This window comes from Kluyveromyces marxianus, chromosome 6 (genome assembly GCF_001417885.1).
Source record: "Kluyveromyces marxianus DMKU3-1042 DNA, complete genome, chromosome 6".
Classification (NCBI taxonomy): Eukaryota; Fungi; Ascomycota; class Saccharomycetes; order Saccharomycetales; family Saccharomycetaceae; genus Kluyveromyces; species Kluyveromyces marxianus.
The window spans coordinates 523,970-547,492 of record NC_036030.1 but is presented as its reverse complement, the minus strand read 5'-3'; the positions used below and the strand labels follow the sequence as shown (position 1 = coordinate 547,492).

The 23,523-nt window shown below is 38.6% G+C and overlaps 10 protein-coding genes across 10 annotated transcripts; 6 read left to right on the top strand and 4 right to left on the bottom strand.

Annotated features, from left to right (window-relative positions):
- Positions 1-88: 88 nt before the first annotated feature.
- On the top strand, positions 89-1,393 carry TEP1 (putative phosphatidylinositol-3,4,5-trisphosphate 3-phosphatase; the record flags this gene model as incomplete). The annotated part of the gene is made up of 1 exon (XM_022820920.1): positions 89-1,393. The coding sequence occupies one exon, from the start codon at positions 89-91 to the stop codon at positions 1,391-1,393; it is 1,305 nt and encodes a 434-aa protein (XP_022677334.1).
- A 165-nt stretch (positions 1,394-1,558) lies between these two features.
- On the bottom strand, positions 1,559-2,116 carry LSM12 (Lsm12p; the record flags this gene model as incomplete). Its single annotated transcript, XM_022820919.1, has 1 exon — positions 1,559-2,116. The coding sequence occupies one exon, from the start codon at positions 2,114-2,116 to the stop codon at positions 1,559-1,561; it is 558 nt and encodes a 185-aa protein (XP_022677333.1).
- A 432-nt stretch (positions 2,117-2,548) lies between these two features.
- On the top strand, positions 2,549-5,368 carry FAR11 (Far11p; the record flags this gene model as incomplete). Its single annotated transcript, XM_022820916.1, has 1 exon — positions 2,549-5,368. One exon carries the CDS (start codon positions 2,549-2,551, stop codon positions 5,366-5,368), a length of 2,820 nt encoding a protein of 939 aa, XP_022677332.1.
- A 247-nt stretch (positions 5,369-5,615) lies between these two features.
- Positions 5,616-8,141, top strand: SPC98 (Spc98p; the record flags this gene model as incomplete). Its single annotated transcript, XM_022820915.1, has 1 exon — positions 5,616-8,141. One exon carries the CDS (start codon positions 5,616-5,618, stop codon positions 8,139-8,141), a length of 2,526 nt encoding a protein of 841 aa, XP_022677331.1.
- Positions 8,142-8,218: 77 nt separating this feature from the next.
- On the bottom strand, positions 8,219-10,183 carry ESBP6 (Esbp6p; the record flags this gene model as incomplete). The annotated part of the gene is made up of 1 exon (XM_022820914.1): positions 8,219-10,183. The coding sequence occupies one exon, from the start codon at positions 10,181-10,183 to the stop codon at positions 8,219-8,221; it is 1,965 nt and encodes a 654-aa protein (XP_022677330.1).
- Positions 10,184-11,148: 965 nt separating this feature from the next.
- On the top strand, positions 11,149-12,642 carry NAF1 (RNA-binding snoRNP assembly protein; the record flags this gene model as incomplete). The annotated part of the gene is made up of 1 exon (XM_022820913.1): positions 11,149-12,642. The coding sequence occupies one exon, from the start codon at positions 11,149-11,151 to the stop codon at positions 12,640-12,642; it is 1,494 nt and encodes a 497-aa protein (XP_022677329.1).
- Positions 12,643-12,755: 113 nt separating this feature from the next.
- On the bottom strand, positions 12,756-15,587 carry MSH1 (mismatch repair ATPase MSH1; the record flags this gene model as incomplete). Its single annotated transcript, XM_022820912.1, has 1 exon — positions 12,756-15,587. One exon carries the CDS (start codon positions 15,585-15,587, stop codon positions 12,756-12,758), a length of 2,832 nt encoding a protein of 943 aa, XP_022677328.1.
- A 197-nt stretch (positions 15,588-15,784) lies between these two features.
- On the bottom strand, positions 15,785-18,748 carry SET1 (histone methyltransferase SET1; the record flags this gene model as incomplete). The annotated part of the gene is made up of 1 exon (XM_022820911.1): positions 15,785-18,748. One exon carries the CDS (start codon positions 18,746-18,748, stop codon positions 15,785-15,787), a length of 2,964 nt encoding a protein of 987 aa, XP_022677327.1.
- Positions 18,749-19,007: 259 nt separating this feature from the next.
- On the top strand, positions 19,008-20,294 carry ORC6 (origin recognition complex subunit 6; the record flags this gene model as incomplete). The annotated part of the gene is made up of 1 exon (XM_022820910.1): positions 19,008-20,294. One exon carries the CDS (start codon positions 19,008-19,010, stop codon positions 20,292-20,294), a length of 1,287 nt encoding a protein of 428 aa, XP_022677326.1.
- Positions 20,295-20,543: 249 nt separating this feature from the next.
- Positions 20,544-23,483, top strand: NMA111 (Nma111p; the record flags this gene model as incomplete). Its single annotated transcript, XM_022820909.1, has 1 exon — positions 20,544-23,483. The coding sequence occupies one exon, from the start codon at positions 20,544-20,546 to the stop codon at positions 23,481-23,483; it is 2,940 nt and encodes a 979-aa protein (XP_022677325.1).
- Positions 23,484-23,523: the final 40 nt, after the last annotated feature.

The window sequence follows — 23,523 nt, the reverse complement described above, 5'->3', positions numbered from 1 at the left end:
CTGATTCTATTATAGGCAGCTTTAAATACACTTTATCAATTCCTTTGAGTTCTGATATATATAAGGGCGGCAATATTTCCTTACAAGCATGACATTGACCAAGTTCAGTCCAGAGCATATCATTAAATCCATTTACAGCTCACCATTTAACCAATATAAGAATGGTTTAGGTCTCGTTTTAGATGTATCTTATATCACGGATAATATCATCGTGTGTTCTTATCCAGTGATGAAATATCCCAAGATGTTTTATCGAAATAGTTTAGTGGACCTTATAACATATTTGGATGCAAACCATGGAAGACGAAACTGGAAAATATACAACCTCAAATCGGAAGTGAATGATTCAGACTATACGGATGATGATTTTGCAATGATTTTAGAAACAAAAAGGCTCTCTGAATATTCTATACCAAACGATCAGGGGTCGGCTTCCTATAGATCTCGAAGGATGCTTGAAGAACATTGCAAGTTATCAGGGATCAAAGAGATTTTCAGGGCTACTAATGATGAATCAAAAAAGCCACACCAACTGATTGATCCTCAATTGCTCAGGGCAGGTTGGTTGGATCACGCTCCCCCATCTTTCCTCCATCTTCAGACATTAATTGAAGACATCCGATCGACTATCCTAAACGGGAAAGTGGCTGTAATACATTGTAAGATGGGCAAAGGTAGATCAGGAACAGCAGTAGTAGCATATTTAATGACCTACCTACAGCTACCTCGTCATGAAGCACAATCTCTTTTTCTGAGTACCCGATTCAAAACGGGAATATCGAGAGGAGTCACAATTCCATCCCAATTAAGATACCTAAAGTATCAAGAAGTGTTTTTGAGATATGATAAGTCTCAAAGAGGGCAAATCTTACAAAATTTACCTTCGTTACAATTCAAGATTATATCAATAGAATTTGTGAACCCCATTGGCCAATTCAGTTCTGAAATGTTGAGGAAATCTAACAATACTACGGTTTCCATGAAAATACAAACCCACTCAAATGAAGAAGAAGCACATCTTAAAGATTTATTTAGCAAAGAATGTTGTACTGGGAAAGACTCCCTTCGTTCCTTCTCCACCAAACAGATCATAGTGCCCAATACTGTCATTGATTTCTCTGACATTCGTTTGAGTTTTGGACTTCGATCAAAAAAATCACAGTTTATCAATAGCATTTCACACTTAAGTTCGTTTTCAACATTTTGGATGAACCTTTATTGGGAATGCGTTCTACAATCGAAATGTCTCGATAATGACTCAAATTATGTACTACCCAAAAATGAACGATTTGAGTTCTCGATTTTATGGGAAGAGCTAGATGGATTTAAAGGAATGTCCGGAAAAGGACTTAAGTTATTCGACTCAGTTTGTGTAAAGTGGAATACACTTTGATATTGGTGTCTCTTTCTACTCTATGTAATATTTCTTTTTTTGTGTTTGTTACGTTAAACATTTGATTATAAAGATATGGAAGGGCAGACTATTAATTCTTGATCATTTTTACTTCTGTGTAAATAAATAAGACTGTAAACTGTACAGGTACTACTTTCATTAACATTATCCACCTTTTCTTTCATTCTCAAGTCTGTTCCAAGCTGTGTGGACAATCTTCTCTATCAGGTCTTTTGACTTGACGTCCTTTTTTCCTGGTACTGGCTTCACATTTTTAATCTGATATGGTGGTGCAATTTCCAATTCATCCAATACAATTATGGATTTGCCCTTCCATCTAGTGTCTGATATCGTCTTATTAATCAAATCAAATATGAATTGACCCTCATATGTAACGTTTTTGCCAATTAGTTTCTCTTTACTCTTGGCTTCCTCTATAGAATGATGCAATCTGTTTTGAACACGATCGATGTTCACATATGATGGCTTAATTTGATCTTTCTTGAAACTAGACGGGTTATGCTTCTCCCCAACCAACTCCAAATGCTTGATGAAAGATGTCTTTATGATTTTAAATGTATGCGTTTTGTTCTTCCGGCTGACTATAAGGGTTATAGTGTTATTACTTGAGTTGAAAGAATACACTTTCCCTTGAGTTACATTGTCCAAAACATTTGTAATCTTCACTTTAAGACCTAAAATATTTTCCAAGGAAATACTCATCTAATTGCTCAGGAATACTTCACGAAACTAGTGCTTTTCTCACCCTTTTTCCACGTGAATATCAAATCCAATCAACCATCCGATATATAGAGTTCTTTATTTCGAAGTTCTTTTCCATATTAAATTTTCTGAATTTTCTATAGAAAAAGGTTCTTTCTTTCCTTTGGTTACTCAAAATCCAAAAACCTAATTTCACCGTAACAATACATTATTAGGTTTTAATACATCAGAAAGTGTTTCTGGACATGCACAACTTACCCTTTAGATAGATGCTCGCAGTCCTGCCATAGAAAAGACACTAATATAGGTGCATAATAATAAATTACAGTAGTAATTGGTTTGTGTTCGCAAGGATTTTAAGAGAATTTACAAATCGAATCAGAAGCGCTAGCATTTGTGGTGACAATAAGGGAAGCACAAACACTGTGTAATATGCCAGACTCTCAGCGATCGCGGTCACCACTTTTGAAGTCTTTATCTTCAAAAGATTTAAGGAACAAATCCCAAACACGATCTGCGTTTACAAAACAGCCATCGAGTGACCATCAAAACTTTTCGGCCGATGCAGCATTGTTTCATGAGTTGGACAATCTATTGAGTAAAAAATTGCATCTGGCTGATTCAAACGAGCTACATCATGAAATTAATGGTGAAAGACACTTTGGAGACTCTCCAAACAATGATATTGATAATAATAACGGTAATAGTAGTAACAATAATAACAATGAACCCACAGATCTTCTGGACGATGCTAGCGGAAGTGAGGAAGAAGAAGATTCAGAATTTGCTAATGTTGACGAGATTGACGGCCCAATCTCCCCGAGCTCTAGTTCAGGAAGTCTAAAAGACTACTTTCATAGTCATGAACCTTATAATGGAACTGGCTCTCCAAAACAACAGTACAGTCCTAAAAGTGAATCAACAGATTCGGACAAAATTATAACATCAGATGATATGAATAATGAGGAGGATAACAATCTACCGGTAGATGATGCACTTAAGAAGTTACTACAACAAAAGGCAGAAGAGATTGAAAGAGGAACTTCATCACACTCATTTACAAAACCAACTTTAGACTGGGAGATCTCTGATTTCTATTCCCTATATCATGAACTATCTGGATGGTTTATTCAGAAAGATTATGGTTCCTTGAAATCAACAATGGTATGCTTCCAAAAATCATATGATACTAAAAAGTTTGTTGAAGAATATAGCTATGCTAAAAATGTCGTCAAAGAGCTTGGTGCTAAGTTGGAAATTAACTCTATGGATATTCGTAGTCTGCTTTCACTTGCATATATAAGTTTTGGAACATTCCAAGAAACTTCAAGCTACTTTCACCATTTGGATATCCTACGAAGGAATAACACATTACTAATGCCCATCTCGAAGATTTTACTGGAGTGCTTCAAGAAGCATGCTGATTGTTGCAGAACAAAAAACTCCAATTTACAACAGTATAACGCTTTGTTGTTTTACTCGGGATCTATATTATTTTTCATGATTAATATTGGGATCGATCAAAGAAAGAAGCAAGCAAAAGTTGTTGAGAATTTCATTAATAGCATTGAAGAAGCAGATTTAATGCTCTTTCTAACAAAGTATATCGACCATTGGAGGTGGAAGAGTAGACTCTCGATGAGAATCAGGAACATAATAATTTTGCTTCATAAGTTGATACTATTACAATTTGGAGATGAGAGCTATTACGATGATACCAAAGAGTTTGTAAAGAAGCACCATGGAATCAAAAAGAAAGACCCAAATTCTTGTAATCTCTCTGTTTCCCCACTAGAGTATATTGCATTTCGCGAAGATATTACTTCGAGATATCCTTCTTCTAATATTCCAAAAGGTGATTGTCCAGAAATAATGGATAATCCAAACTCACTTTCACAGTTTTTAGAAATTCCAAGGCCTCGCTCTCGTTCAACCTCAAATCAGTCATTAGGTGAGCCACAGGTACATATATCTACACCCGCACCTTCTCCACCAGCATCTCCAACGGCCTTGAATGGCATGAAGACAAGGAAGTCGTTCCAAGCTAACTTATCCTTTCCAACTTTTTACCCATCTTCAGGAGATTATGATAATGGAGTTATGGATGAACTTAGCCACAAACTAGATATAGCTGTGGATGAAACAGTTTTACCTTTTAGTATGCAGGAGGCAATTGAAATTTTGTCCAAATCTGTGCATATCAAATTATCAACTAAACAACTATGGCATGAAAGAGAATTGTTTATGATCCAAGAAAGAGGTTGGTGTAATAATGATTCTGGATTGCAAAATGATCCATTTGACTACAGTCTTATCCACACACAAGAAGCAAGCACAATGAAACGAATCGAAAAATACTACGCAGATGCCTTACCCTTGTTTTCATCTTTAGTATATGTGCTTTTGGAAACAATCGAAACATGTGCATCTAATAAGGTACACTTCGAAAAAGATTACACAGAAGAAGAAATCAATGAACTTCAACCACAGTTGGAATTGATAAGGTCGAAGGAAATAGCCATGGAATCTAGCTGTGCAATTTTATTTTTGCTTCTAAAATGGTTTAAACTAAGCCACTGCCTGAAGTTTGAGTATCTTTGTTCTTTGATTTATGACTCTAAGTTTATCATTACTGGAGTGAACGCTCTCTACAAATTCACAGAAGAGTACCAAAACAAAATATTCAATAAACATTTACAACCAACTCACTCTTTTTGGAGCGAATGCTCTTTGTTCAACATACAATATAAAGATACCCTGGAAATTTCAATATCTGGGGAACAGAACAAAAATTTGAACATTAGAATGCTAAACTCTGAGGTTTATATTTTAAGGATCTTATCAAAAATCACAGGAAAAAAAACGCAGAGACTCAAAGACTTACCTCTGAATATTAGCGGAATCTTTAAATCTCTATACTACGTTTTCAATCTGGACATTTATCACCCAATTTTAAAAATTGTCCACGAGCTTGCCCCATTCAAAAACAAGAGATGGCGAGCTGACCATATGGATTTAGTGTCTGGGGTATTCTTACATGAAAAACTCTCACTAACAGAGAATTGGATTACTGGAAAAGATATAACTGGTGAGATCAACGATGCTTACGGCCAAGAAATAGCGTTGAGAGCCATGTTACAATTTTATAACTTTTACCACTATAAAAAATCCATGAAGGATTGCGGATACGACGATAGAACGTCAAATTCATTCTTTTCTCGGGAAGCTGAACTAATTTCTGCGCCTTATTGATAGTTTACCGCAACATACCAAACATTATTTGATTCCTGGAGACTTACAATGGTGCTTGGTATGTACGGTAAATGTAAATTAAAATATGTATATGCATTGTATACTATAGTAAATCACGTGATATTTACATCTTTTGTTTTTCCCTACAATAATAAATCTTAAAAACTCCAAGGTGATTTGTTTTGTGAATATATATGCAGAGAAATAAACAACGCGTCTCGCCCATAGAGAAGATGAGATATGAAATATGGAACCAAATGGGCATCAGATAGGCGAAAACGTACGGATTATGGAACCGAACTTCAGAACATGTGTTTTGCACATGATCCCGTCATCAATTGATGAGAATCATTCGAAACAGTTGATTCAAGATCTTTATTATTCTATTAAGACATCTTCCAAGGATAGTGTGAGTAAAGTTTTGGAATATTATAGAAAGCTTCTGATAAGAAATTCTAATGATATTGAAAGCTGGAAACATCTTGAAATGTTTGCTGGTATTATGTGCCAGCTCTCTTCCCCAGAAGAGAAAGAAAAGTATTTAATGCAATGTCTATCATTGATTGACAAGAGCTACCAAAGCGATGAACGTGAGGGTGTCTTTTTAAGGCCTGATATAATGAGTTCACAAAGGAAATCAAATGGTAGTGTGTATGCAGAATCGTTTGAAAACTTCGAAAAAATTTCTGATCGGAGGTCTATCATGTCATATGGAGGAAACGTTTGGCAAGCAACCTCTTCGGATACAACTTTGAAAAGCTTATCTGATCCATATTTCAGTACAATGGTACCGAAAACTGATATTATACAGAGTATACCCTATTTATTACTAGGGACTCCTTCAACCTTATTCGAGCTTAAAGATAAAACTTATTACATACCCAGCAATATACCTAATGGAGAAAGTCAGCAACTACACAATATAATAGAGGCAGGTCTACTTTATTTGAACCTTAGGATTAAAGTAGAACTTTTAAAAAAAAGTGCAGTCTCAGGAACGCTAAAGGTTTCTTTCCTAACATTCATTGAAAGCAGATTGAGAGAATATAACCTTTTCGTAAACAAATTTTCTTCACACTTACATCCCAATGATCCTCTCTGCTTTGTGTATCAACATATCTGCCCGGAAATATTAAAATTGAGAACATGTCTTTCATATGTTGAATTACTAGACAAACTTCGAGGGGAGCAACTTCTAACAATATTCCAAAGTCAAAAGAGAAATGGCGATCCAATTTTGGAAAAATTCTCATCAGATGCTTTTGCTTACCTGTCACAGTCCTATTTTGAGAAACTTTGTAATTGGGTTCTCAGTGGAAGACTTGATGCAGATAACTCGGATTTCTTTGTTCAAAAAACCAAGTCAACGGAAGAGCTCGATTTTACATTTATACGGGAAAAGATACCAACATTTATTCCGTCATCGTGCGCCCGGAAAATTTATATCATTGGAAAATCTTTACGTTTCTTAGAAATATACTGCAATGAATTAGAGTGGGTTGGAAATCTCTCCAACAAATATGCTGTTCAATATCAACTCCTTGATTTATCCACAATTGATCAAAGGTTTATTGATATCATCAACCAACAATATGAGGAAATTAATGTTCGTGTAAATGAAGTTTTAAAATCAAAATTCTACTATTTTGAGACCATCGAACTCTTGAAGGATATTCTTTTGATGGGAAAAAGTGACTTCATATATGCTATAATCCAAAGCTCAAAAAGCCTTTTTAACCAACCTTCACAACTGTTAGAGAGTCATTATCTTACCAGATGTTTACAGGTTGCTGTTCAACAGTCATCTATGCGCAATAGATTAAATAAGTCTGATCACAATACCTTAATAAATCGTCTTGATGCAAGATTATTGGAGCTTGCACACGGATCCTCGGGTTGGGATGTTTTTACTTTAGATTATCTTATCGACCAACCGCTCTCAAGTGTGATTAATATTAACCAACATGGGAGTAGACGAGAGTATCTGAGAATTTTCAACTTTTTGTGGAGAATTAAAAGAAATGGATACCTTTACGAGCAAGAATGGCAAAGGAATTCATCTTTAATGAAACTATTCCGCAAATTGAATTCTAGGCTCCCATTTTTGAAAGATTTGCTAAATAGAATGTCGATGATTAACGTCTTGAAGAATCAAATTCAATCGTTCACGAAGAAAATAGAAATTTACTGCTTTGAGAATATTATCGATAAGGAATACAGTCAGTTGATCACCAATCTTCATCAAAAGGAATCAGATAATATAAAGTCAATGAAAGTAAAAGTGCTTAAAAATGGAGTCAAGGTTTCAAGCGGCATTCTAAAGCCAGATCTGCGATACCTTAAGAGTTTAAAGGAGATAACCGCCGATGATATGAATGATATCTCTTCCTATGATATTGAAGATCTTCAAAGAATCCATTCTACATTTTTAGCTAATATATTACAACATCCCTTGTTATACTCTGGAACAGGTGCTGCTATCGGAACATATACTAATCAATTATATCCGACTTCTTTGGTTTTATTAATGGATATGAGTTACGATTACATAAGAAACTACTCTGAATTAAACAATATACTTCATGAGATCTGCATTCAGTTGAACTTAGACCCCAACCAACATCTGTACGATTCTATTGGAAGATTTAATACTGTATCAAAAAAATTAATCGAACAGTGGAAGGATTTTGAAAATGAATGCAATGCTTACATCAAGGATTTGAAATCGGATCAAAGCACTGAATTAAATAAGTTAAGTAGAGTTCTTCATTGAAAGATATTAATGCAGAGGAAAATGGAAATGGATAACAAAAAAGGAGAAAATAAAAATACTACTGTTGTAAAGGCTTCTCATACCTTCATTGGGTAGAACATCCTTGCAAAATACTTTTTTATGCCAGGTCCTAGTAAATAGTCATACTTTAATTTTCTCTCTATTAGTAGTTGATTGTCTATGTCATCTTCATCAGTATGGTCATATTCTTCCAATCTTTTGTTATTAGCGATCCGACGCTCTTCGATTCTAAGTTTGACGGTCACCTCACGCAAGCATAAAACAAGGAATAAAGCAGCTGTAAAACAACAACCAGCGAATATTTGGGTATGCAAATAAGGCTCTCCAGAGCCGGAAACTGTCAAAGCTTGAGCTATCACTTCACAAACAAGCATGAAAGGCGAACCTACAAGATTAATATAACCCCAACAAGGTAAGAATTCTGTTGGCCCCACTATATCGGCAACCAAAACTGTATTCATAACGTTTGCTACACCAACGCACAAACCGACACAAATGGAGAAGCCGATTAATGATGAATAGGTACCAGCAGGGATCCAGAAACCAAACATGAAGATACTCAACAATAAGGTCAAAAACACCGTGACATTTGTTCTTCCGAATCTGTCACCTGAGTAACCAATTAAAGGTCTGCCAACACTCTGTGCACCATTCAAAATTGCGGTCAAAGATGAACCTTGCTGAGCAGTGAGCCCCGAAGCGACTGCATATGGAGATAAAGTAAAAATCATTAAATTGTAACCGAATAAAGCGAAAGTAAACCATACTGCAATGAGTTGGACAGTCCATTTACGTACAATCTTCCCTGAAAACATATCCTTGAAAAGTTGCTTATTTGCTTTCCAATTTCTGATACCCGTAGGTTTGATAGGGACCCGTTGGCGAATAAGAATAGTTGCAACGACGCATGTAACAGTACATGTAATAGCGAGAATTCTTAACGCGAGCTTTTGGTTTCCCGTATTATCTAGCATCTTATGGACGGATAAAGAATAAGTGACACCCCCTGCGCCTGTTCCGACCAATGAAAGACCCATTGCGAAGGATCTTTTCTTCAAGAACCAACCTGGTAACACCGTGGTTGCTGGGGCAAAGATAAATGATATACCTACACCACTGAGGAAACCTTGTGTCAGGTATAATTGCCATAATGAAACTGAATAACTTGCTAGCACGAAACCAAGACACATCACAACGATGCCAAAGAACATCACAGGTTTCAAACCGAAGATACGCATTAGTAACAATACGAAAGGTGGAAGACCTTGACCGAAAAACACAGTCATACCGGCAATCAAAGCATAATCGTACTTCGATGCGCCTGCAAAAGTGGAGTTGTTCAAGTAGTATGCCAAAAACACACCAAATGCAGAATTTGACCCCCAAGTGGAGAACATCACCAGAGTCACACATAGACAACAAACCCACCCATAGCCTCCATCTGGAGGGAGATCCAAAGTGTTTGTTTCTTTATTGGTGAAGACTTTATTCAAAGTAGCCCCATTCTCATCTTCGCCTGTCACTTCAACGGGCCCATTTGCGACTGTGTGGTGATGGTGATCCGCGTCACTCTCACTCATATCCTCAGACCACGACGACTTGATAGAAGTGTTCTTTTTCACCAAGGGAACCGTATATTTCTGATACATCGAGTCTGCTTGCTGCTGCTGCGCTGTTTCTGTCAATCGAAGTGCATCATCCACGTCAAAGTTTCTCTCCAAAAGCTTATTTAAATCGTTCTCATTCACCTCACTCTGCTTATTATCATCCTCAACTGCCTTCTTAATCGCTGAAATCGTTCTGGTCACATTTCTGGACAATGCCGATGCCGTAGCAGACACCGTAGTGTCTGAAGTCTTAATACTAGAAACCTCAGACATCCTTCTTCTATTATTCGACTCTTCAAGCATAGATCGAGTGCTTCGTGGGAGAAGCTGTTGTGGATCCGTGCTAATATTAGATATCTCACTCGCTGATATGCTGGAGTCCAACTCTGGAGTCCCAGAATAAACAGGATCCATCTTTCTTTGCGCAATACCAGTACTCTCTTAAGTACCACAACGTAATATAATAATAATAATAATAATAACAACAATGACAATGATATGACACAAGTTCTATCACACCAATACCTAGCCTCGCCTAGCCACTGAGGAGAGATCGCATTAAACCCATCTACAACGCTGAAATAGGCAATGTACTCGCACCAATCCTCCTTTCAACTTCGTTGCAAACTCTGAGATGGCCTAACCTTGACTAAACGCTTATTAAATTGGACCGTTAATCTGGTTTTGGTTGCTTTTCTGTGGTCATGTGACACAAAAAACAATTCCGATTGAATAAAACACCCGTACACCACATCCAGAACGCTCTGGAAATGGGCGCCGGTCGAATAATTATCCCGAATAGGTAATTGCAGCCAGCCCTTCAGTGTCCCCTCTCCCCACAGGGGTACAGCAAAAGCATACGACATCAGGTAATGAATGTCACGCAAATGAATGAATGCCAAGAAGAGAGAGACAGACAAGGGCTTGTGCAAGCTTGTACAAGCGTGAGCGAGGTGAAGTGTGCCAGACATGTGGCATGAAGGAGGCGAGTAGAGGCGAGTAGAGTCGAGTAGAGTCGAGTAGAGAGATGGTTCAGGAGTGGAGAAATGGGGAGATATGGTGGGCAAAGGGCAGAGGACAGAAGGCAAGGTTTTTGGTCAGGGACATGGAGGGGGGGGCGGGACAAAATGTATATATGTCATGTGACTTGAGATATGGGACAGGAGAGAGACAAGAGACAAGAGACAAGAGAGACAGAAAACGAAAAGGCAGAGGAAAAGAAATGTGAAAAGGTGTCTGGGTGTTTACATGGAGCCTAAGGTTTGGTAGCTGAAAAGATTCGAAGCGATGAGCTGCGATGAGGTAGAGTGAAGTTAAGTGTTATACGGTGTAGGGTAGGATGCATCGAGATATCTGTGGATCGAAACCCAAGAGTTAGGATGAGTGATAGCAGAGAAGAGGTCGACTTGTTCGAACAGGCTTTGAAGGACGAAAATGCAGCGCAAAATGAGCAGACAATTCCTGTGCAGGACGTAAAGGAAACTGGTGACGACGCTGAGAAGGATGCAGAAGCCAAGGTAGGTTCTGGTGAAGGTTCAAGCTCTGCTCCAGGAAACGAATCAAATGGTTCCTCGAATAGTAGTTCTAATTCTTCTTCTTCAGACTCGGATTCAGGTTCAAGTTCAGGTTCAAGTTCAGAGTCGGATTCGGATTCGGATTCGGATTCAGATTCAGACTCAGACTCAGACTCAGACTCAGACAGCAAAGACGCAGTTGAGGTTGAGATCGAGGGAGAAGATGAAGAACCAACGGCCTCAGGACCCATTAGATCTGTTCACGAAATAGCAGAAGAACCAGTGCCTGCGCTCCCAGAAGACTTCACTATTGATGAAAAGGCCACTATTAACGAAATCGGAGTCATAAAATCCGCCTTCGAAGGAAATATCATCATCTCAGCTACCCTTTCCGGAGAACAGAGAGTCCTCAAGGAGGGAAGCATTCTATGTCTACAGGATAAAACGCTTGTTGGCCCGCTATGCGAAGTATTTGGTCCTCTACAGGCCCCTCTTTATAGAGTAACGTTTGATAGAAATAACGAAAAGAGTTTGCAAAGGTTTACGGATTTGAAACCAAAGGTCGGCGAGAAAATATACTACGTAGTACCGGAAGCCCGTTGGGTGGATACTTTCGAACTAAAACAGATCAAGGGTACTGATGCTTCCAATGGCTTCGACGAAGAGTTACCAGAACATGAACAAGAGTTCTCGGACGACGAGAAGGAAATGGAATTCAAGAGAAAGAAGAAGTTGGCTAAGAAACGGAAAAATGATGGCTCAGAGGCTACTGATGAAAGTAAAAAATCTTCGGAACATAATCAATCTAAACTAAGAGATCCAATTCCTTCAAGTAGTAAGACTACTGTCACGTACAAACCAAGAAACAACAGAAACAACGGCTACGACAATAATAATGGGAATAACGGAAGCAATATCCCCAACAAAAGGCAGAGAAACCAGAGACCTCACTCTGAACCCCCTGTACCCGCTAATCCAATGCAATTCCCTCCAAACTTCCCTCAAATGTTCAATCCACAATTCCCACCTCCTCCAATGGGTTATATGGGTCACCAACAATTCCCTAATATGGGGTTATACCAACCTCCATTACAAGGTTTCCAAGGGCACCCCATTCCTCAACAGCAACCACAGCAACCACAACAACCATTCAATATGTACCCATATCCCGGTCAACAATTCCAGCAAGGTTTCCCCCAGCAAATGGGTTTCCAGCCTCAACAATTCCAACAAGGTTTCCCCCAACAACCACCTGCATTCCCAAATTACCCTCAAACATCGAATAATGGGCAAACTCAATACCCGCAAAACAATAATCAGGGACACCAAACAGGACAATACTACAATGGTAATCAATAGCATGTTACTTTAAAAAAAATTCAAAACGGAGAGAACAAATGCCCCCACTTGATTTGTATCGATTTGGTCATTAAAGCTATTAAATATTGCATTTATATATATTAATTATACGTTTAGCTCTGCTTTAAGACTTCGGAGGCAATTTCCAAAGCTTCCTTTGGGAAGCCTGCCAGCTTCGCCACTTTCACTGCATCAGATATATAGCACACACCTGGCTTCAATTTGTGGTCGTAGAAAAAGTTGGTATCATCTCCAATGATCCCTGTCTTGTAAAAGGACACACTGTCGATGAATTTACTATCAACAGTTTTCTTAATAGTATCCGAAAGTTCTGAACCAAAGTGCGTGGCAAAGAGAGCACGGCATTTGTTTTTTTCTACAAGATATTTCAAAGTAGCGTAAGCAACCGCAACACCTTCTGTTCTGCTAGTGCCTCTACCTATTTCATCTAATATTGCCAATGACCGTTCTGAAGCTCCTTTGAGGATATAGCTTGTTTCAATCATCTCTACCATAAATGTACTCATCTCATTATAGAGATCATCAGCAGATCCAACCCTACTAAATATTTTGTCTACAAGTCCGATTACTGCAGACTCACAAGGAACATAAGATCCAATTTGCGCTAAAATTACTATAATCGCATTTTGTCTCAAGAAGGTTGATTTACCTCCCATATTAGGGCCTGTTATAACCCAGAGTTCACCGGAACTAATACGACAATCATTTGGAGTAAATGACTCTAAGGAGCTTTGAGCCATCCCTGATTCGACAACTAAATGTCTACCATTTTTGATATCAAGATCGGTGCCTTGTGTAATCTTTGGTTGGACTAATCGTTGTTCAATTGCTAATTTAGCAAAGGAAGATAGTACATCAATATAATCAAGGGTTTGAGAAAGCCTTCTGATTTGGGAGCTTAAGTCTATGTATTCCTTTTGGAATCTTTTGATAGTTCGTTCTTCTTCTGTTTTTATTAAAAGATATATTGCCTCAATCTGTTGTGATAACGATTCCCATTTATCATGTGTGATCCATCTTGTTTGTTTTGACCGTTGAATAATATGAAATTTTTCGCCAACGCCCAACTTTTGGTTTTGTTCATCGACGTATTTATCTAGTTCTGCCAAGTTAGCAGGCCCTCCACTAATATGTATACAGAATTCTCCGGAGTTTTTCTGCTTGAGATTTACATTCTTTAACTTGAACCGGGTTGTAAACCAGTCTTTGTACCAATCCAATAACTTATCCTTTTCTTTTAGGAGCTCTCTATAATTTGTATGATATTTTTGCAACTTTTTTGAAGCATTAGGTAACAATATCCATGTTTCATCTTGTAGCGGTTTTTCTGATTCTTCAACATCAGCTTGTATATTTTTAATGCTTCCTTCCTCGTACTTATCGTTCCTTTGTTTTATTAATGAATCCTCATTTATAGCAGATAAAACTTTGTCAACAATTGAATCTTTAAAGATTAACTCTTTGGAAATGTTCTGAATCACTTTTTCAGTGGTTTTAGAAGAGTGTTCCATATTCTGTTGGAGAAATGTAGCTATTTCGTTACATTTTTGTAAGGATTTGGAGAGCTGGATCAATTCAAGCGAGTCACCCCGACCGAACGAAAATCTTTGTAGTATTCTAGACATATCAGATGTTTCCTTTAGATAACGAATCAAAATATCTGTGGAAGAGATGTTATTTTTGAAGAATTCAACTAATGCTTGTCTTTTTTTGATTTCTTTTATATCCATAGATGGGGCGGATAACCATTGCGTTAACAGTCTTGTACCTGACGTTGTAACTGTTCTTCGTATAGTAGAAAGCAAAGATCCCTTCTTATGATGTTCTCGCATAGTGGAGTGAAGCTCTAATGCTACACTTGTTCTAGAGTCAATCTGCATAATATCGGTAATAAGTTGCTTTTGAGGAAGTTCTAAATTTGTGTTCATATCTGGAAGGTGTTCTTCAATGTACAACAAAAGGTTTCTGAAAGCTGCGATTTCTTTTTGCGTAAATGTACTAAGAACAATTCCTAGATCATCATAGTTGTTAGCAAATAGTTTTTCGAATGATTGAATTGTTCTATGTTTTGAAGGCATCTTTTGGTACTTGACGAAGTATTTCTTCAGTTCAATCAATTCTGAATACCATTCACCGCTAGTTAAATCAAACTGTAATAAATCTTCATCGAGCAAGATTTCCATTGGCTTAATCCTGGTGATTGAAGAGGCTAAATCCTTTAAATAAGACTGCTGTACGAATATTTCTCCAGTTGAAATATCGCACCAACAGAGCCCTACAGGTGTGTTAAGATCAGCAGACCTCTTCAATGCGTTCTCGGGAAAATCTATCGTTAATAAGAACTGATTTTCTTGGAAATTTTCACAAGCTTCATCTATAAATGTTCCAGGAGTAACTATTCTAGTGACTCTTCGGGAGAAAAGGTTTCCTTCATTAGTTATTGATGATTTCGTTTTGAATTGATCGCATACTGCAACGCTTAAACCATGCTTTTTAACGAGAACTTTCAAATGTCTGTTCAGCTGATTAACTGGAAACCCGGCAAACGGTACCCTACCATTGGTTGTTTCTTTGCTCGTTAGGGTGATATTCAACTTAGGCGCATAATTTGTTGCATGCTCAAAGTATAATTCATAGAATGATCCGATCTGTGTAATAACCACATGACCTTCATACTTATCCATAACATCACGAACGTATTTCAAGGCTGGTGGAAGGGAATTCTTCGTTTCCATACCACCGCGATCATGTTTCTTTGTTCTTCGCTTTGTTTCACTCGGTAGAGAAGATGTCTCTATAATGGGAGCATCGTTCAATAATGAAATGCTTAGCTTTTCTACCTTCGGTATTTTAGCCGTCGAATAATGTCGCAGAAGGTTAGGCCGCTGTCGACCAGAGAGTAAAATTGCAGCTCGCCTGAGCATCAGGATCCCTTGGCACGTTTGGATGCTATATCTGCCGATATCTTCATAGTTTGACAATGGTGTCAGCTGAAACTCTTCTAATGGAAAATGATCATCAATATGAAAAAAAAGTATATACACATATATACCGAAATAAGAATAAGTAAAACTGATAAAATAGAAAGAATATCGGAATGCAATACGAAGAGTTGATAGCTTTAGTTAAGGAACCCTTTACACGAAGGAGCTCCGCAAAGACATGGTAGCCTTTCGCCTTCGTCGGTTTCTCTTTCAAATTTGTAGTCATATGTCAATTCCTCATTTGCACTAATATCACGTAACGCGTAAATGACGATTCTTTTTCTGCCTCCAACCTTGATGATTTTTGCTGTACAACTTGGCTCACAGCAATGATTGATAAATCTCGCAATCCCACCTTTCTTTGTGGCATCAATAACTGTATTTTCATCGATTCTAAACAAGTAACTAGAACCAATACCAGATTTGATGTATCTTTTTTCTCTCATTTCTGCCACAGGTTGTCTGATGGACTCACCAACATATTCAATAATCATTTCCTTTGCAGCAATCGGTTCTAAAGCATACAAACCCCAGTTATGAATTGCGGATCTGGCGAATGTGACTGGTTTTTTCCTCTTTGTCAATTGGTTTAGAGACAATAACTCAGATTCTGAACCAATTGCGGCTCTTTGAGCTTCGATATCTTGTTGGAAACGTCTTTGGAATGCTCTGTTGAGACGTGAGGATGCATTGTGGTTGTCCTGCTCTGTTGTTTCTACCTCTTCTGTTACAGACTCTGACCCATTATTCAAGGTATTGTTGAGCTCTTGATGGTTATGCACTGTATTTAAAGGCTGGGTTAGTTTACGACGATGAGGGAGGTATGATTTTTTCAAACGATCAGGAATCTTTCTAAAGCCCTCCGCGATGAAACTTCCTGTCTTTGAAACAAGAGTAGAGTCAAGTTGGCCTTCGTTTAATGCGAGTTGGGTTTTACGGACAACTGCAAGCTGTTCCGATTGCTGATATAACTTCCACATTGTATATGGTAAAAAGGGAGATACATCACTAGTCTTTTCATCTGTTCTTTCATGAATAACATTTTGTAATAGAGATATATCTTCATCATCTTTCAATATCTCTTGGAACATGGTAATAGAATACTTATCAGTCCCATCTAGTTCAAAGTTTTCTGGATGATATACAGGAACGGGGTATTCTGAAACTATTGGTTTATATTTACTGTCATACTGCAGCAATGCTTTTGACCGTTCATCCGACAATGTAGCAGTGTTCGTTGATTCAACTTGCTCAGGAGTAGTCACTACCGATGACTGTTTCTTAGCTTCGTCCGACAGCACATCTTCTGATTCATAACCAGATGATTCAGACGAGCTTTCAGCTTCTTCTGCTGCCGTCAGTGAGTCTGCTGCGTCTTCACTTGTAGTTACGTCCTCATTCAATAGATGAGACAAGTGTTCGACCTTTTGTTTTTTTCTCAAATGCAAATCCTTTGCTCCATCCTTAGAACCATCCTTATCAACTGGACGATCTCTCTTGAGTTTTTTTGTTTTATAAGCTGGCCCATAGAGACTGAAAATATCAAATTCTGTCGGTGCTGATTTAATGGTTTTCCTCCTCTGTATTTCTTCGCGATTTTTCTTCTTTTCTTCATCCAACTTCATCTTCTTCTCTACAACCTCCGGATAGTTAGTAGGGTTAAGTGTTTCGAAGATAGTTGGTCCAACAAGCCTCCGTAAGATATCCCTCTTTAATGTTTCCCTCAAATCTTTGAGTATTTGTCTTGTAGCTACCTTCAATAAGTCCTCCTTAGTAGCATATTCGATTCTCTTGGGTTGGTTATCTCTAGCTTGTTTGAACGTTTGTCGAGTATCCGTTGTTGCCTTTGGCTCAATCAAGTGGAATTCTATCGTAACTGGTGCTCTTGTTTTGCGAGAAGTCAAGCGTAATGATCCTGATTCGTACTTCAAACAAGCTTTGGCATTCTCTATGTTATGGAAAATAATATATATTCCAGAATAATGGTCTATGATTTTGGCCCAATGGTAGTTACGAAGCTGGTACTTGAAGTCAGCGGGATTGAGCCTATGGACAAACGTGATTTTCGAAGATACAAAAAGCACTGGTCTATTGTTTACCAACTTAGTTAGATCCAAAGGCACTGTCTTTGTACCTGGAGGCTTTTTCATATTTTGTTTTTGAGACTCCGCAATTTTAGTCTTTTTCACTTCAGACACTCTTGCTGCGTTCTGCTTGATGAATTTCTCCTTTATAGATTCCAAAGTTTTGTTGTGGTTCAATGATACATTGAATTTAATACCTGACACTGTGTAAGGATGGTTCTTGAATTTTTCTGCTGTTAAATATGCAGCCTTATAGGGGGCATCGGGCTGAGATTCCGGGCCTGTAAACCGTATTAAATACACGTACAATGGTAGAGCACTATTTGGATCCATGAATTGCTCAAAGTGAGAGATCTCTCCAAACGTCTTGAAATAGTTCTTGATTACCGTTTCTGCCAAAACAACTGATATTGGGAACTGGTTCGCAGAAGATGGGAACACAACAATTTCCCTAGGTGGTTCTGGTCCAACGTAAAACGAGTCATACGGTACCCTTGCTGTCTTCACAAGCTCTGTCCGTAGCTTTCTAAACGACTTCTTACCACCGGTTGCACCAGATTTTCGTGGATCAACCGCTGCTTGACTGGGCTCCCTCGCATGAAGTACAGCTCGTGGTTTCTCCGCACCCTCAAGAGTCACAAGATACCCATCTTTAGGGAGTTTCCCCGTTTGCCAGCTATTGAAGGATTGTTGGTTTCGTAGCCTCTTTTCGGTCACTTCAAAGTAGTGATACTTTTCATTGAACTCTGGGTTGTCATACTTAGCTGCCACCAATGGACGCGTCCCAAAAGGATTTTTGGGAGCAGTGCTCTCATGCCTTGGTTTCGATGGAATGCGTCTGTAATTCCCATTCGTAAAGTTTCCACGCTTTTCTCGACGCATAGGCCCATCGTAACGAGCACCGGTCTCCCTGTATTCGTACTCATATTCATGTTGAGGCCCATATTCATATCGCGCCCTGTATCGGTCACCACCACCATGATACTGCGAATAACCACGCCTGTAGTATCCACTCATATCAAATCTTTATATAATGTACTCTTTACAGACTCTAGAGCTTCTCTATCCAATGCTATACTCTACTAAACACCAGAGTTTCTCTTCTTCTGACATATATTCACTGGTTTAAAAGCATCGCGATGTTGCCATTTTCTTTAACATGAAGAAAATCACATCGCATCAACATCCTGAGATTTAGGACATAGCGATGAGATGAGTAATGAAATCATCCTAGGGAAGACCTTGAGTAATCCCAAAGTGCATATAACCCAATATAATGTCTACACAACAGGTGCGTACATGTATAAAGGATTTGCTTGGAGCTAAAAACGAGTCAGAAGTGGATTGGCAAGAACCAAATGTAAAAAGATTAGTTTCGACAACAACGACTTTATACAATGTTTCTGCGGGTAAGGTAATGCTAAAGAGCTCTGAAGAACTAGCTAGATGCCACATATGTGCTTTAATAGCGTGCGAAAAGCTTGTGGAAAAATATGATGAAGGATTGGTGTACACAACAGACAAGATCCCTCTTCCGCCAGATCAGGTAACGAAGTTAGTGGGAATTTTCAAGCGAAACATATGGCCCAATTCTCCATTAAAGGACGATACAGGACGTGAGGTACGGTTCGAGAGTGGGAGATCTCCATCTATGAAGAATAGTGTGGTGAAGAATGCTCGGTTTACAGGAATTGACCCCAAAACGTTGCAAGAACAGCTATTCGAAACGCCTACAAAGTCAAGAAAACGGAAGGCAAAGAGCATCGAGCCCCTAACGCAGTTCGATCTTTCACCCACAAAGGGCGACCAAAGGTCGACTACTAGAAGGAAATTAACTTTTGAGACTGAATCGGAGAATACTATAGATGACAAAAGCTCGCTACCTCTACCGCTACTGGCAACACCGCAAAACAAGTCTGCCCTTATTAACGTCAGAGATGTGTTTGGTTCCACGGCAGATTTTGATCCAATGTCACCAACGAAACAATCACCGCAACGACAGTCCCCAGTCAAAGATACCCCTTCTCCAAGAAAACGCAGAGGTAAATATAACGAATGGAACATGCTCTACAAGAAATATCACAAACCCACTACTGCAGAACTCATTACTCTTTGTAATGAGTTCGAACTACCATCAGAAGTTACACACACTATTATACGTGAGTTCAGCTCCCATTCCACTTATCTAGCGTACCCTACACAGCTTGTATGCGGGCTCATCCTTTTATCTGCATTTGTGGTATTCAACCATCAAAGATCACAAGACCCCACTATCGATATCAAGCTCATGAAAAAGATGGCTGCTCACATGCGGACAGGTAACAACGAAGACATCATGGAGGCCATTAAAATAACCAAAGAGCTCATAGACGGAGAGAAATGGTATCGAGACCTGCGGGTCCAGCATGATTATTACGACGGTTCTGATTTCAGTAATGCGATTGCTATTAGAGTAGGAAACATGCTACAAGAAGAATACGAAGCCGTATCAGAGGAACAGTATGCCAATTGGAAACGTAAAATCATGGTGGACCTCAGTCTCAGAGACGGTGGTTCCCTATAAACCAGACTTTTAATGCTTGAGAACTCTAGTTCAAGGCCTTTCACTAGGGACTGTTCTAGGTAATTTCAAGAATATAGAAAAAAAGAAAACGAAAAGTTTACATGGCATCTGAAAAAAAAAAAATTGGCGATGATGAAAGTGATGAGATGAGATAAAAAGGTTATGAGTCCAGTGGAAGGATATAGCATATTGTAAAACTGTATTACACTGTTAACATCTATCAAAGATCTGAAAAGCATATCAGCAAGGATGACAGTGGAACTGAAGCGTAATTTGGCTGAAACCACTGGTGAAGTAGATGGATTTGACGCGAAAAGAGCAAAGCTCCAAGATGAGGATGGTGATGAGAGTATGAACAGTGAAAACAGCGATAATGAGCCTAATGTAGGCGGTATTGAAATGGGAAGCTCCCTTTTTAACAACAATGCCAAATGGCAAGACACTATTTCTAAAGTAGTTCAGTCGGTTGTCTCTATTCACTTTTCTCAAGTGGCACCTTTTGATTCTGAATCGGCGATTGTGTCTGAGGCAACTGGGTTTGTTGTCGATGCGAAACTTGGGATTATACTGACCAACAGACACGTTGTAGGGCCTGGGCCATTTATTGGGTATGCAATCTTTGATAACCATGAAGAGTGTGATGTGATTCCAATTTATCGGGACCCAGTTCATGATTTTGGGTTCTTGAAATTTGATCCAGCTAAATTGAAGTATATTAAGGTACAGGCTTTGGAACTCAAGCCATCTTTGGCTAAAGTCGGGTCTGAGATTCGTGTTGTCGGTAACGATGCTGGTGAAAAGTTGAGTATTCTAGCTGGTTTTATCAGTAGAGTTGACAGAAACGCACCTGATTATGGAGAATTAACATACAATGATTTCAACACTGAATATATTCAAGCAGCTGCAGCTGCTTCTGGAGGTTCATCTGGTTCTCCAGTTGTTAATGTAGATGGTTATGCAGTTGCGCTACAGGCTGGTGGCTCCACGGAGGCGTCCACAGATTTCTTTTTGCCACTTGATAGAATTGTTAGAGCATTAGAGTGTATTCGTCAGGATAAACCTATCACTAGAGGTAGTATCCAAACCCAATGGATGCTAAAACCTTTTGATGAGTGTAGAAGGTTAGGACTAAGTGAAGAACGTGAAAAGGAGGCTCGTAAAATGTTTCCCGGTAAGACTGGACTTTTGGTCGCAGAAACTCTACTGAGAGAAGGACCAGCATACCAAAAACTTCAGGAAGGTGATACTTTGATTTCAATAAACGATGTCCCAATTAGTTCATTCATACAAGTCGATGATATTCTTGATAGCAATGTTGGAAACGAGATAACAATTACAGTACAAAGAGGAACAAAAGATGTATCTGTCAAATGCGTTGTTGGCGATCTACATGGCATCACTCCTTCCCGTTATGTTGAAGTTTGTGGAGCGAACTTCCATGAACTCTCATACCAAATGGCAAGATTTTACGCTCTTCCAGTGAGAGGAGTTTTCTTAGCCAGCGCCACTGGGTCCTTCGATTTGGACCCAAAGGAAAAGACTGGTTGGATAATTGATTCAGTTGATAATAAACCAACTCCAACACTTGATGTTTTCATTGATGTTATGAAAACCATTCCTGATGAAAGTAGAGTAATCGTGAAATTCCACAACCTCACGGACGTCCAAACCCAAAGAATTACAAGTGTTTATATAGACCGTCACTGGTGTAGCGAATTGCGCGTCTACACTAGAAATGATAAGACAGGTATTTGGGACTATGAGAAGATTACTGATAGACTTCCGCCTGTTCCAATCAAAACTCAAAAGGCGAAAATCCTAGACTTGCCCATAAATGGAAACGAAAAATTGGCTAAAATGTCACACAGTTTATGCGTAGTGCATTCAGTGATCGCGATTACGATGGACTCTATGGAACCTGAACCATCAAGTGGTTGTGGTTTAGTTATTGATGCAGAGAAGGGTTACGTTATTGTTTCGCGTAGTTTCGTTCCTCACGATTGCCTAAACACATTCATCTCATTTGCAGAATCCGTACTTGTGCCAGCAAAGGTAATTTTTTTGCATCCTACTCAGAACTATGCCATTGTCCAATACAATCCTGCTTTGGTAGACGCGCCAATTCACACACCTATTTTGGCAGATGAAAGACTTGAAAGAGGGGATGAAACTAATTTTATCGGTTACATGTACTCAAATACTTTGGTAAACTCTAAAACGAAGGTTAATGGCATTTCTTCTTTAAGTGTTCCAAACGACGTGATTCCTAGATACAGAGCAACAAATTTGGAAGTTATTTCTATTGATTCCAGTCTCAGTACTAAATGTAAATCTGGTATTCTAGCAGACGATGACGGTACTGTTAGAGCCATTTGGTTATCTTGTATGGGTAATAAGGAAAAGCTTTACCTAATGGGATTGGATGTTATCGACATCAAAGAAGTTGTTGATATTCTAAAAGCCGGTAAAAAGCCTAAGGTATCGATTGTGGATGCTGGTTTCGATTCTATCTCATTGTTGCAAGCTAGAATTCGTGGTGTTCCAGATGAATGGATTAGAAAGATGGAAGAAGAATCCAAAAACAGACTACAGTTTATTAGCGTGACTAGAAATTCTTACACTACCGTAGAAGAGAAACTTGAACCTGGTGACATAATTCTATCAGTGAACGGAAAACTTGTAAAGAGAATGAGAGATATAGGTGGTGTTGTTGCCTCAAGTGAAGATTCTGATATTGAATCTGTACTTTCTTTCAAAATAGTAAGAGATGCAAAGATAATGGATTTAAAAATTAGAACCGTTCAGATTGAGGAAACAAGTAGGATAGTGGTATTTGCTGGTTGTGTTTTGCAAGCTCCACACCACGCGGTTCGTCAAATGAAGACATCAATTCCTAGTCAAGTTTACACTGTTTCACGTGGTACTTCATCGCTTGCATTACAATACGGGATTGAAGTTACCAACTTCATTACCCATGTTAATGATCAAGAAACTCCAGACTTGGATACCTTCTTAAAGGTTGTCAAAGAAATTCCAGATAACTCATACTGTAAAATGCGTTTAGTGACTTTTGATGATGTACCCTTTGCGATTTCCTTAAAGACGAATTATCACTATTTCCCTACAGTTGAACTAAAAAAGAACCTAACCACTGGTAGTTGGATTGAGAATGATATTTCCGAAACTTAAAACAATTATATTGTGAAAATCTCGTGCTATGTATCCATTA